Genomic DNA, 12,441 nt, shown 5'->3' on the forward strand with positions numbered 1-12,441 from the left:
ATGCCTACAACAACTCTTGTCTACCCCAGAACCCACCTCCAGCTGCTCACTGGCCCTTCAGTACCCATTGCCATATCCTCAGTAGCATTCTGAACCCCAGTACCTACTTCCACAGCACTCTAAACTTCCAACAGCACTGACACTTAACTAGCCTTCACATCCACCTCCCTACCCTCCAGTTCTCAGCACATTCCATCACTTCTACCCCCCACACCACCCATCCCAGCTCCCCCTCTATCCGTGCATGCTTCCCCGTCAGCACCCACCCCAGCTCCCCCTCTATCCGTGCATGCTTCCCCCCCAGCTCCCTTCAATCCGTGCATGCTTCCCCCTCAGCACCCACCCCAGCTCCCCCTCTATCCGTGCATGCTTCCCCCCCAGCTCCCTTCAATCCGTGCATGCTTCCCCCTCAGCACCCACCCCAGCTCCCCCTCTATCCGTGCATGCTTCCCCCCCAGCTCCCTTCAATCCGTGCATGCTTCCCCCTCAGCATCTACCCCCCAGCTCTCTTCAATCCGTGCACGCTTCCCCATGTAGCACCCACCCCCAGTTCCCCTCTATCAGTGTACCCTCCCCCCTCAGCAACCACCCAGTTCTCCTCTATGGGTGCACGCTCCCCAGTGCAACACCCATCCCCACGTTCCCACCCGCTCTCCGGCCTCCGAGTCTCCCTCTCCCCCTCCCAGCCGCAGCAGCACGAGCCGCCCCAGCCGCGCCTCCGCGCTGTCTCGTGCCGCGCCCAGACTTGGCTCCCAGTCCCAAGGCAAGGCGTGGGGGGGGGGGTTGTAGCAGCATCACCATGGTGACAGTGACGTTAGCTCACCCTGGATCTAATTGGAGGAAACCCCGTGGCCCCAGCCGCAGCCCACGGGCCAACCGAGCTTGCGCCCTGTCTGTGCCCGCCCCCGCGGCGGCGCGCTACGTCTGGATTGGCTAATCGCACGCGGTGGGTGGGCCCCGGTTTAGAGCAGGAGTTCGGATTGGCCGTGTGAGCGCGGGTCTGGCAGCGGGTAGGGTTGCCTGTGCCAACGCCCTTTAGCGCTGGCTCTCGCTTGAGACGGGAGCGGCTCTTTCTCCTCGCCTCAACCCCGAGCGGAGCGCACCCGATCCAGCGGCGCCAGCCGGCCCGGCCTAGCGGAGCGGACCCAGGTGAGCGGGGCCGAGGTCGGCCACGGCGATGAGAGCGGTCGCCGCGTCCTCCATTTTGTGAGAGCGGCGCGGAGTCCCCAGCCGCGTCGGGGCGCGGGAGATCCCGCCAGCGCCGCCGCCATTTCACGCCCGGCGGGACCGCGGGGACACCACGCTTTCCCCTTCGCCCGGGTCCCCGTGGGTGGCAGCTCTTCCCGCCTACCCGGGCAGGGGTCGCGCCCTGCCCCGGAAAGAGCTGCCGAGCCCCGTCCTACCCGGGAGACCGCCGGGCCGGGCCTAAGGCGTGGACGGAGTTGCCGCTCCCCCGCCCGCTTCGGCCTGAGCCTGCAGACCCCACCCACCCTGCCTGAGCGAGTCCTGCTCGCCGCGCCCCCTGGGGGATGGGACTCCCCCGTCCCCGCCCTCTCCCGAGGGACAGAGTGTCGGTGCCCCCCCCCCGGGGAGACTCGGATCGGGGCTTCCCCGCACGGGACGTGAAGCTCCCTGCTTCCCTTGCCTCGCGCTGGGGACGCGGATCCGCTTGCCGCTGTTCCGGCGCCTCATCCCCTTTCTTTGCTCAAGGGAAAGGCTCCCCGTGGTCTCCCGGCCTCGTCCCGCGCCCCCTCCTTCGCCAAGGGACAAAGGTTCCCTTATTCTGTCTTCTCATCTCAGGGGCACCCCTCCCCCCCCGTGTCTGCCCGATCCGCCCGCGACGGGCTCCCCTCCCAATGCTCCTGCTTGGCCTGTGGGAGCACGGATCGCTACCCTTATCCTCGGATTCTCTCTTTTCGGGGCTGTTGAGTCCTCAGGCACGCACTAGGTAACCGCCTTCTCCTCCCCGTGTCCTCTGGGCTTGTTCGTCCTCCTGTGTCTGCCCTGGGGCTGGTGGTTCTTTTACTGCCCCTCCCCATGGCTCCCACCTTCAAGGCAAACCACTCTGACCCCCACGCCTAGAGGGAAGGGTTTGGGCAAGGTTCCTGGGGGTGGCCCCGTTGGGTTAATGGCTTCCAGCCGTCTGTTTCTTTCCCTCCCTGCCTCTAATTTCTTGACTAACCACAGGCTGCAAGCCCTGCTAGTGCACACAGGGGTGAGAGGGAGGAAAGTGGAGGTGGAGCCAAAAGCCATGCTGAGGCGTCTGGAGTGCCTCTTTCCACCATCTGGTTTATAGATTGGTCCCCTGTGGGGAGAGATTGGGTTATGTTTTCTCCTGTCCTGGTGGTCTGGGTTATTAACCTTCCTTAGAGGCCCTGGAGATGGGTGCACTTCCCCTCTCCTGTAACCAGTTCCCTGTGAAATGGGCTGGTTGTATAGGCCTAGGGTTTTTCATTCCAGGATAGCTCTTGGGGTGGTGTAGTGGAGGAGACCCCTTTTGGCCTGTGATTCTTGGTTCCTGGGGAGATGGTTGGTTTGGTGTCTTCTGAGTTTTGGGGAGGGGCAGAGTGTGGTGTCTTGCAGCTCTTGGCTCCCAGAGACATGGCTAATCTGTTTCCTCCCTGGCAGGTTTTGAGGTGCCTTTTCCTCTTGACAGTGTGACAGCCACAGCCTCTCCTTCTGCCTTGCTGCGCTTTCCCCACTGCCAGCCACCATGGAGAAGACCGAGATGATCCAGAAAGCCAAGCTGGCTGAGCAGGCTGAGCGCTATGATGATATGGCCACCTGCATGAAGGCCGTAACCGAACAGGGTGCTGAGTTATCCAACGAGGAGCGCAACCTTCTCTCTGTGGCCTACAAGAACGTGGTGGGGGGGCGGCGCTCTGCCTGGAGGGTCATCTCTAGCATTGAGCAGAAAACAGACACCAACGACAAGAAGATGCAGCTTGTCAAGGACTATCGGGAGAAGGTGGAGTCTGAGCTCAGGTCCATCTGTACCACTGTGCTGGTGAGTTGGGGAACTGGGGATACATCTCACAACTCTCTGGAAGTGATGCACAAGATATCTATACATACGTCTGTGCTTGGGAGTGAGATCATAGGTTTGGGTGTGAGAGATCTGTGTGTGACACTATGCTGGGGTGTGGGGTAAGCCATTGCACTACTCGACTGAAGGATGCAGGGGTGTCATGGTGAAGTGTGGGAAAGAAGGATGAGGGCAAGATCAATATGCAGCACTGTCTTGTAGTTATGGGGTTATCAGAGGATTTGAGCTCAAGTCCATCTATACCATTATGCAAGTATGCTTATCTGTCTGCAGTAACTGGGTTGGAAGGGAAAACAAGAAAGCTTCTTTCTTCCTTTTGTGGTTCTTGATTAATAAAACAGTTGTAAGCATCCAGATTAACTGAGTGATATCTAAGAAGAAAAGGAGTACTTGTGGCACCTTAGAGACTAACAAATTTATTTGAGCATAAGCTTTTGTGAGCTACAGCTCACTTCATTGCATGAAGCTGTAGCTCACGAAAGCTTATGCTCAAATAAATTTGTTAGTCTGTAAAGTGCCACAAGTACTCCTTTTCTTTTTGCAAATACAGACTAACTCGGCTGCTACTCTGAAACCTGAGTGATATCTGAATTATCTGCTTTGGTGTCCTCAGTTGGGTGTTGGTCACAAACTTCTGTGTTACCTCAGATCAAGAGGAGACTTGTAAGAAGTTGAATAGTTTTAGAAGTGGTCTTAATATAAAATATACATTTTATTCATATAAAATATAAAGCCTTTTTCAGTGAAGGTGTAAATATTAAATCTGTAGAAAATTAGACTTCCTGCACTTGCAGATGTACTCTTCAGACTGCCTTGCATGGTAGAGATGCAGCCATTGTGGAATAATGCAAAACTACAAAGATTTAAGCTTGTAAGAGGTGCTGTAGATGAATACAAGAGTACAGAAATGCTGCTTTTTTTTAAGCCAGTGCCCTAGTCTTCTAGATGTTCGCAGTGGTGCAAATATGCTGCATTACAGTGGGGGCTGAATCTGTATCAGCAGTGCAGAAGGTGTAGCACCCTATTCCACGTGATCAGTGAAAGTTCTGGCTGCAGAAAGCTAGATAGATGTCTAATGCAGTTAGAAACATGTAGCAAATCTTGAATACTTTATTATCAATGTAATGATAAAATAACGTTTCAAGTGGTATCTAATATTTCAGGCATCTTAGGACAAGAAGAGGTGATAGCAAGTTCTTACAAATAAACTAGTATTGTACTCACTTGGATTAGGAGACTTGTGTTTATTGCTTTCTCTTTCAGTAGTCATTTAGAAGCAAAATCAAGCCAAGAATTCTAGCTTATCTGACAAGGGAGAACATTTTCCTGGGTTTCGTGGAAATACTTACACATTCCAATGTTTGCTGTCACCTAGAATTTTTTTTCTGAATTAAAAATATGGTCTAACAATTCTAAGCAGTTTTCTTATAAAGATTTATTTGAAGCTACGTGGTAAATCAGTCAAAACAATTACTACTTTTTCCTTAATACGCTTAAAGGGTATTTACTTTCTTTAAAAAAGTCTACTGTTTCAGGCATGGTTAAAACTTGCTAAAGCTTCATTTTTTTTAAAAAATAGTATGACTCATAAACCGCAGGTTTAGACTGATTCTTGTTTCCTGTGGCAGAATTCTAATTAGACTTACTGGTGTGCCATTATATTACAATGGGGCTCCCTCAAATCATCTCTCCTCTTCTGTGATCACTCTAGCCACCAGTGTGTTGGAATTCATACACCCAACCAGCCCTCCAGACTTTGAGACTTTTACCCCCTTGTCAAATTGAATTCTCAAGAGGTTTTGTGATTAAACCGTCTCATCCTGTTTGTTACTTCATCTTAATAGATGCTTCTCTAAGTGGTCTAGTGCAGTGCTACTCAAAGTGGTGGTCCGCGGACCGGTGCTGGTCCGTGAGCCATCGGCTGCCAGTCTGCACGCACATTGGAAAAAAAAAATTCCAGTCCCCCACATCAGATAGCTTGAGATGCACTGGTCTAGTGGCTCTGGAACTGAATGAGATGTGAGCTTTGAGCCCTTTTGGGTCTTGTCTATGCTGAAGTTACCCTAGTTTAGTCAGTTGGTCAGTAACTGGTGTAGTGGCACTAGTGCAAATGTGTAATGTTCACAAAGATGATATATATGCGTATCCCAGTAAACTTATCCTAGTTTCACTGAACATGCTCCCTCTACTCTCATCTGGGGCTTCACTGGCAACTTGCTGTTTTCATTTGCCCCTAAAGTCTGCAGGAAGTAGTGAAGACAGAAACCTACAAAGCCACATGCTTTTCCTGTTCCCTGGCATCAGCAGAAACAAAGATGCACATCTTCCTGTAGTGGGGGGAGGGAGGGGGGGAGAAGGGGGTTTATTATCAGTTTTCACTGCTAGCTATGATACTGCTGCTTTCCCTCCCAGCACCATCTTCAGTTTTATCCCATTTTCTTTTTCGTTACCTTCATTCTGCCACTACTCTGTTCCATGAGTCAGCAACTGAAAGATTGAAACTGCCTCTATAAAGAACAAATTTCCCAGTGATTGTATATGAATTAGAGAAGGAACAAAAAGTGCTCTAGTGAGCCCCCTTCAGCACATCATACCTTTTAATCAAATTTCAAAGTAACTTGAAGTTATTCCTGGTTTCCAGGAATATTAAGTTCCGACTCTGGTAAGCTACCTCTCAAAGGTTATCACTTTAGTACAAAACTTCTCTGTAGTCTAGGCTGTGGTAAATGCAATAACTGTTTGCAACCAATATGGAAGGGATCCTTGTCAGTCAGTAAACTGTTGCAATCTAAAAAGGGTGGATATTTTGGGTGCAGAAGGTGGCTGCTATTACTCAGTTATGTTACTAATAAAATATTTTGTCACTGTCTATACAGCTCAGCTTTCACAAATGTATATATGCTGTTCTAGTAATCTGCATATATAAATCTGCAGCATGTGAAATACTGCTAAGTAGAACTTCAGAGTTATGAATACCAGAGTTATGAAGTGACCAGTCAAACTGCACACATCATTTGGAATTGGAAGTATGCAGCCAGACAGCAGCAATGTGTTCCCCCCCCCCCCAAAAAGGGGGGGCAAATACAACACCATACTACAGTAACTCTTCACTTAAAGTTGTCCTGGTTAACTTTGTTATGTTGCTGATCAGTTAGGGAAGATGCTTGTTTAAAGTTGTGCAATGCTCCCTTATAATGTCGTTTGGCAGCTGCCTGCTTTGTCCACTGCTTGCAGGAAGAGCAGCCCATTGCAGCTAGCTGGTGGGGACTTAGAACCAGGGTGGACCGGCAGCCCCCCTGTCAGCTCCCCATTCCCCTAAGTTCCCCATGCGGCAGCTGCCCAGGAGGTTATCAATTGCCAGCAGTTCAGCTGTCCCTTCTCCCACTGCCATGTGCTGCTCCTACCCTCTGCCTTGGAGCTGCTCTCCAGAGCCTCCTGCTTGCTGGGGGGTGTGGGGGAGATGAAAAGGGTGGGGCTAATATCAAGATGTCCCCCTGCTCCTGCACCCCACTTACCCCATCTTCCATGGAGCGGGGGGGGGGGGGGGGGGAGAATACATGACAGGGCTCAGGACAGAGGGAGCTTCCTGGCAGCAGCTGTGTCTCAGCTTGCTGATTAACTTAAAAAGGCAGTGTACTTAAGAGTGGAGTCAGTGTACTTAAAGGAGCAATGCACATATCTCTTTCTTACACACAGGGTCTGTCTCTCTCTGTTTGCCATGCTGTCTCCCCTCCCTCCATTCGTGCTGCCTTGTAGAGTGTGAGGCTACATTAACAATGAGTTAACCCTTGAGGATTCAGCCAATTGCTAGTTCATCATTTAGCAGTAAGGCATCACCTGGGAAATATCCCACCTTCTGACTTCACCACTTCAACCAAGCTTCACAGTCATCATTTCTGTGTACCAGTATTGTTTGTTTAAAACTTATTGTGTGTGTGCGTGTGTATGTGTGTATGTATATTAGTCTTTTGTCTGGTGAAAAAAAAATTCCTTGGAACCTAACCCCCCCGTTTACATTAATTCTTATGGGGAAATTGAATTCGCTTAACATCTTTTCGCTTAAAGTCACATTTTTCAGGAACATAACTACAACCTTAAGCAAGGAGTTACTGTATGTTAGCCATAAACTACTTTAAAAAAAAAAAAGGGAAAGTTTAAAAAAGATTTGACATGGTAAGCAAACTGTTTCTCTGCTTATTTCATTTAAATTAAGATGGTTAAAAGCAGCATTTTTCTTCTGCATAGTAAAGTTTCAAAGCTGTATTTAGTCATTGTTCAGTAGTAGACATCTGAAAACAACAACAACATTTTGTTCAGAGTGACAAACAACCTCCATTCCTGAGGTGTTCATAACTGTGAGGTTCTACTGTCGTTAAATAACAAAAATGCTGTAACATTGAGCCTGACATTCCTTTTTTCCCTAAAGAGTGCTCCAGCTCTCCTGGTTTAATAATAATAATAAATCATAATTTTTAAAAAAAAATTACTATTCTTATCTCCACTGAAATACTTGTACTGCAGGCCGTTTAAAATTCTTAATTTGATTTTAAGTTACCTGCTCTCTTGCAAGCCATTCACATACAGCTCTCATCAGTGGACACAGTTGGTCACAACTGTGTGATAAGATGTTATTGGTGCTAATTGTGTCCCAAAAGCAGAAGATGGAACTTAAGATAATCTTGATGAAGTTTCACAAGTGACGGGGGATTTAATCCTTCAGGCAAGAGAATGGTCATTGAAACAAAAGCATAGCACGGTTACGGTATGGCTTTGGCAGAAAACTTGCAGTTTGAATGTCATTTGTTGCCCATATGCTGAGAAACTTTCAGTAAAGCTGGTTTAATTTCTTGATTGTTCTACTGGATACTATTGAATGACTAAAACTGTGGAATTTTCAAAAGTGCGTAAGTGATTTAGGAGCACAAGTCCCAAGTCACTGTGCTTTTGAAGATCTCACAATTCCCCACACTTGGTGGCATGGAATTTGATTTCTATATAACTGATTATAAATAACTGATTCCATATAACTGATGAATAAAGAATTTTAGAAAGATAAAGTAAACAATCCATAACTTCTACTTTTATGAGTGTGGTTAAATGTAGTGTTAAACTTGCCTGGCATGCTCAAAGCTTGAGCATATTAACATTGCTGCATTCGCAATCATCCAGTGCATCTTAATGGCTACAGCTTTCAGGTTTTTAAAAGATGGAATAGTTCGAAATGCATCATACTATCAAAAGCTGTGGTGCACCCTTCCTTTGAGAAGCAATTAAAGTGTGGTGTAGCAGAGTGTAAACAGTACAGTGGTGGCTGAGAACCTTTTGATTTGTGCAGGAAATGGCCCACCTTGATTATCATGCACATTGTGTAGAGAGTTGTCACTTTGGATGGGCTATTACCAGCAGGAGAGTGAGTTTGTGTGTGGGGGGGGGTGGAGGGTGAGAAAACCTGGATTTGTGCTGGAAATGGCCCAACTTGATGATCACTTTAGATAAGCTATTACCAGCAGGACTGTGAGGTGGGAGGAGGTATTGTTTTATGATCTCTGTGTGTATATAAAGTCTGCTGCAGTTTCCACGGTATGCATCTGATGAAGTGAGCTGTAGCTCACGAAAGCTCATGCTCAAAATAAATTGGTTAGTCTCTAAGGTGCCACAAGTACTCCTTTTCTTTTTGCGAATACAGACTAACATGGCTGTTACTCTGAAACCTGTTGTATGCTACTGATAGCAGTCTTGATTCCTAGCTTTGCTGCCTTTTGTGTGGAGAGAAGGGAATGGAGATTTTTCACAATATGGCAGGCTTCTGTGATACCGTGTACCAACTTCAAGGTCCTTAGTACTTCACCCTTCAAGGGACATAGCAGATTGCAAATGTTTCTCAAAGTTCATTATTTCATGTTTAATTTGTGTACTTTCTGTGTTAGATAACTTTGTATATCAGTTTCTATGTCCCTAGTTCGTTGGGGCTTTTAATACAACAAAGGGAAGAGATTTTTAAACTGAAAATAAATTGGTACGGTAATGTGCGGACAGTACTGAAACTAAATCTTAAAATTTAAGAATGGCTAACTTTCGAGATGCTGATGTTCCTTGTTTCATGCCTTTTCTATTTAAAAAAAAAAAAATCCCTCAAATTGTAGCCGCTTTGAGTCAATCATGCGGGTCAGGTACTTAATCAGGAAACAGCATAAAATACTGTCATCCCACCTCTCAAAGCTTGTTGTGTGATGGCTGATCAGACTTTCTTACCAGGCTAACATGGTGGCTACTAGTTTTTTAAAATGTATCAGAAATCAGTCATTTGATCAGTAAAATGATTCAAGAAGGATGTTGTTAAACTGGAGAGGGCTCTGAGGAGAGCCATGAGAGTGACAAAAGGATTAGGGAAAACATGCTGTATGTGATTTAGAGAGAGCTCCTTTTTAGCTTAAAGAGACTGTTTAAGGGGTGACTTGATCAGATTCTGTAAGTACATATATGGGGAACAAACTTGTTCTCTTCAATCTAGTATGCAAAGTTTTTAACAGGATCCAATGGCTGGAAATTGAAGCTAGACAAATTCAAACTGGAAATGAGGCATACATTTTTAAGTGAGTGTGATTTAACTATTGGAACAATTTTACCAACGTTCGTGGTAGATTCTTCATCACTTGCAGTTTTTTAAATCAACATAGGATGATTTTCTAAAAGATACTCTAGTTCATAAGAAATCATTGTGGGGAAATTCTATAGCCTGTGTTAAACAGGAGGGCAGATTAGATCAGTGGTGGGCAACCCGCGGGCTGCACATGCCCCATCAGGATAATCCGCTGGAGGGTTGCCAGACAGGTTGTTTACATTTGCACGGCCCCCCACTGCTCCCAGTGGCCGCAATTCGCCGTTCCTGGCCAATGGGAGCTGCAGGCAGTGGCAGCCAGCACGTCCCTGTGGCCCATGCCACTTCCCGCAGCTACCATTGGCCGGGAACAGTAAACCGCAGCCGCTGGGAGATGCGGGCGGCCATGCAAATGTAAACAACCTGTCTGGCGGCCCGCCAGCGGGTTACCCTGACGGGCCACAGGTTGCCCACCACTGGACTAGATGATCACAGTGTAGTCCCTTTTGGCCTTGGAATCTATTAATTTAGAAAGGCTATTGGTAACCTCACTTGAGTTGCTAACCGTAAATGCGCTGTGGCTGTTTTATTTTAGGGCAGTTTTATTTCACATTGAATAAAATGGCGTACACTACCAACTTTAGGGTTGGATCTATAGAACTACACTTTCTCCTGATGAGAGAATGCTTAGACATAATGGAACGTTAATATCAGATGACAGCTTTAATATTTGAAAGAAACTGTGCGCATTAGGACATCTTGCGTTTCCCTAAGCTGCCCAAAACATCATTAGCAAAGGCTAATGTAATAAGGAGTGCGAAGAAGCCTATTTGCAGCCTCTGCCAAGTATAGTTTACATAGGCATTGGAACTTGTGTTCACTTGATTTTTTTTTTTTTAATGTGAATGTTTCTTGTGGATACAAAACTGAACTGGTGGTTGCAGTGCTGATTAGCTCTTTAAATCCTGTTTCTCTATATTTTCCATTCTTTCCATGGGTGGGTTTTTGTAACAGTAGACTTCAAAAGTCAGATATGAGAATAGGGTTATTGTATAAACTCAATCTTGTATATTAAAACACTGAGGTTTTTGAATATACTTACATTTTCAAAAGAAGGTAATTAGCACTATTTAATAAAACTTGAGATGATTGATTGCTCTCTCAGATTCTGAGACATCTGCTGGAGCAGTTACATGGTTATCACAGACACAGAATAGGCTTTCAACCTAAGTCTCTTAGATTATGATGAAGTAAAAAAAACCAACTCCCAAATTGGCATTTTTTTATCTGAATTCTGCTGGAGAGACCCTTGTCTCTTACAAAGGCTTCAGAAATAAACTAAGGCTTTTATATTACTCATTTCACTAATTCAACAAACAGTGTTCATGTTTGATATTAACCTTGTTTTATGTTGCCCCTGGATCTTCAGTGAACTGTAAAATTTTGTACTGAAATGCATACAATTGTAAATGTAATCCATAGGGTGTGGCAGCTGAATAGAAGACAGTATGGTCTATTGACAGCTGGGATGATGTCAAAATCAGTTTGGTTGGAAAGAATAATCACATTAGCTGATTGTTGCCACTAATTTCATTGTTTATATCGGTAATGTTGATACTGAGTTTGAGTTAATTGCCTCAAAGACAACTGGGGCATATCTGAGGCAACCACTGCATGAGTTTACCCTTTGTTCACAATTTGAACCATAAAGAGTAGAAACAATTATGATAATTCAAAATTTTAGATTCTACAATGTGATTCTGTAGAGGAAGAATCATGGTGTGCATATAATGCAGAGTATTCCTATTCTCTGCTTTCAGTAAGAGGTTACTGTTTTGGAAAGTAGTATGAATGGGGTGGAAAGGATAGGCAATGCACCTTTAATATATATATGCATGTGTACAGTAGGAATCATGAAACTTCATCTTGAGAAATCTTTCCTACTTCAAATTGTACATACAGGTTTCTTACAGGGTGGATTGATTTAAATCATGATTTTAAATCAGCAAGCAGGAAACCTTGATTTAAATCTATTTTGCACTTGTACAATTTATTAAAGAGTGGCTGGTTCTCATGTCAATTTGCAACTACATTTGGTGCGTCTCTTTGCTAACCAGGAGTATCCCCTCTATGTATTCTCATTTATTTAAGAAGGTATATAGAATAACTTTTTAACTAGATTAATTTTTGGCTTGCAATTTGTGTCAAGCTCTATTTGGATGGAAATTCATAGTCAATTAGAAATGCACAAAAACAGCATTTTTATTATTTAATAGAACTACCTTTAGTGTCCTGGATACACAGTCTTTTTAATTTTTGCATTCAATGTTTTGCATATAAACCTTTTTTTAGTAAACACAGGCAGTATTATCTGTAGTTATTGAATTGAATTGATTGTATCTGATCGCTATGTCCTTCAAGACTTTAGAACTAGTAGATCTCATCCTCTCTGTTCTTCTGATTGGTAGAAGAAAACAAGCTTTCCTGCTTTTTCAACTCAGTTGGTTTCTTGACTGGTATGAGCTAGTAATTGAACTAAACTAGAGGAGTAGACTGTAACTAAGAAGGAGTCTCCATCTGCAGAAGGAAGCTACTGCTGTCAAAAGCTGGTTTAGCACTTCAGCAAATTCAGATTCCAGTTGATTAGCCAGTGACTTTTTTAAAACTCAGCAAGAACTGTGTACTTCTGAATAGTAATTATTTTTGTATTTAATTTAAATGACTTTAATAGATATCAGCTTAGTCCTCAACATAAGTTTTTTAAATTTCAAATTTAATTGTAATAAAAAAATTTAAC

The 12,441-nt window shown here is 45.1% G+C and overlaps 1 protein-coding gene across 2 annotated transcripts in view; it reads left to right on the forward strand.

The window, feature by feature from the left end:
* The first annotated feature begins 991 nt into the window (after window positions 1-991).
* The window catches only part of YWHAQ (tyrosine 3-monooxygenase/tryptophan 5-monooxygenase activation protein theta), a 47,430-nt gene continuing 35,980 nt past the window's right edge, over window positions 992-12,441 (forward strand). The window contains exons 1-2 of one of the 2 annotated variants that reach the window (XM_048845472.1): window positions 992-1,149; window positions 2,629-3,007. In XM_048845472.1, the coding sequence (XP_048701429.1) occupies window positions 2,714-3,007 (294 nt within the window). In that variant the 5' untranslated portion in view covers window positions 992-1,149; window positions 2,629-2,713. The remainder of the gene's footprint in view (window positions 1,150-2,628; window positions 3,008-12,441) is intronic. The other variant, XM_048845473.2, reaches the window with a different exon arrangement.

Source organism: Caretta caretta, chromosome 3, assembly GCF_965140235.1.
Source record: "Caretta caretta isolate rCarCar2 chromosome 3, rCarCar1.hap1, whole genome shotgun sequence".
In the NCBI taxonomy this organism is placed as follows: domain Eukaryota; kingdom Metazoa; phylum Chordata; order Testudines; family Cheloniidae; genus Caretta; species Caretta caretta.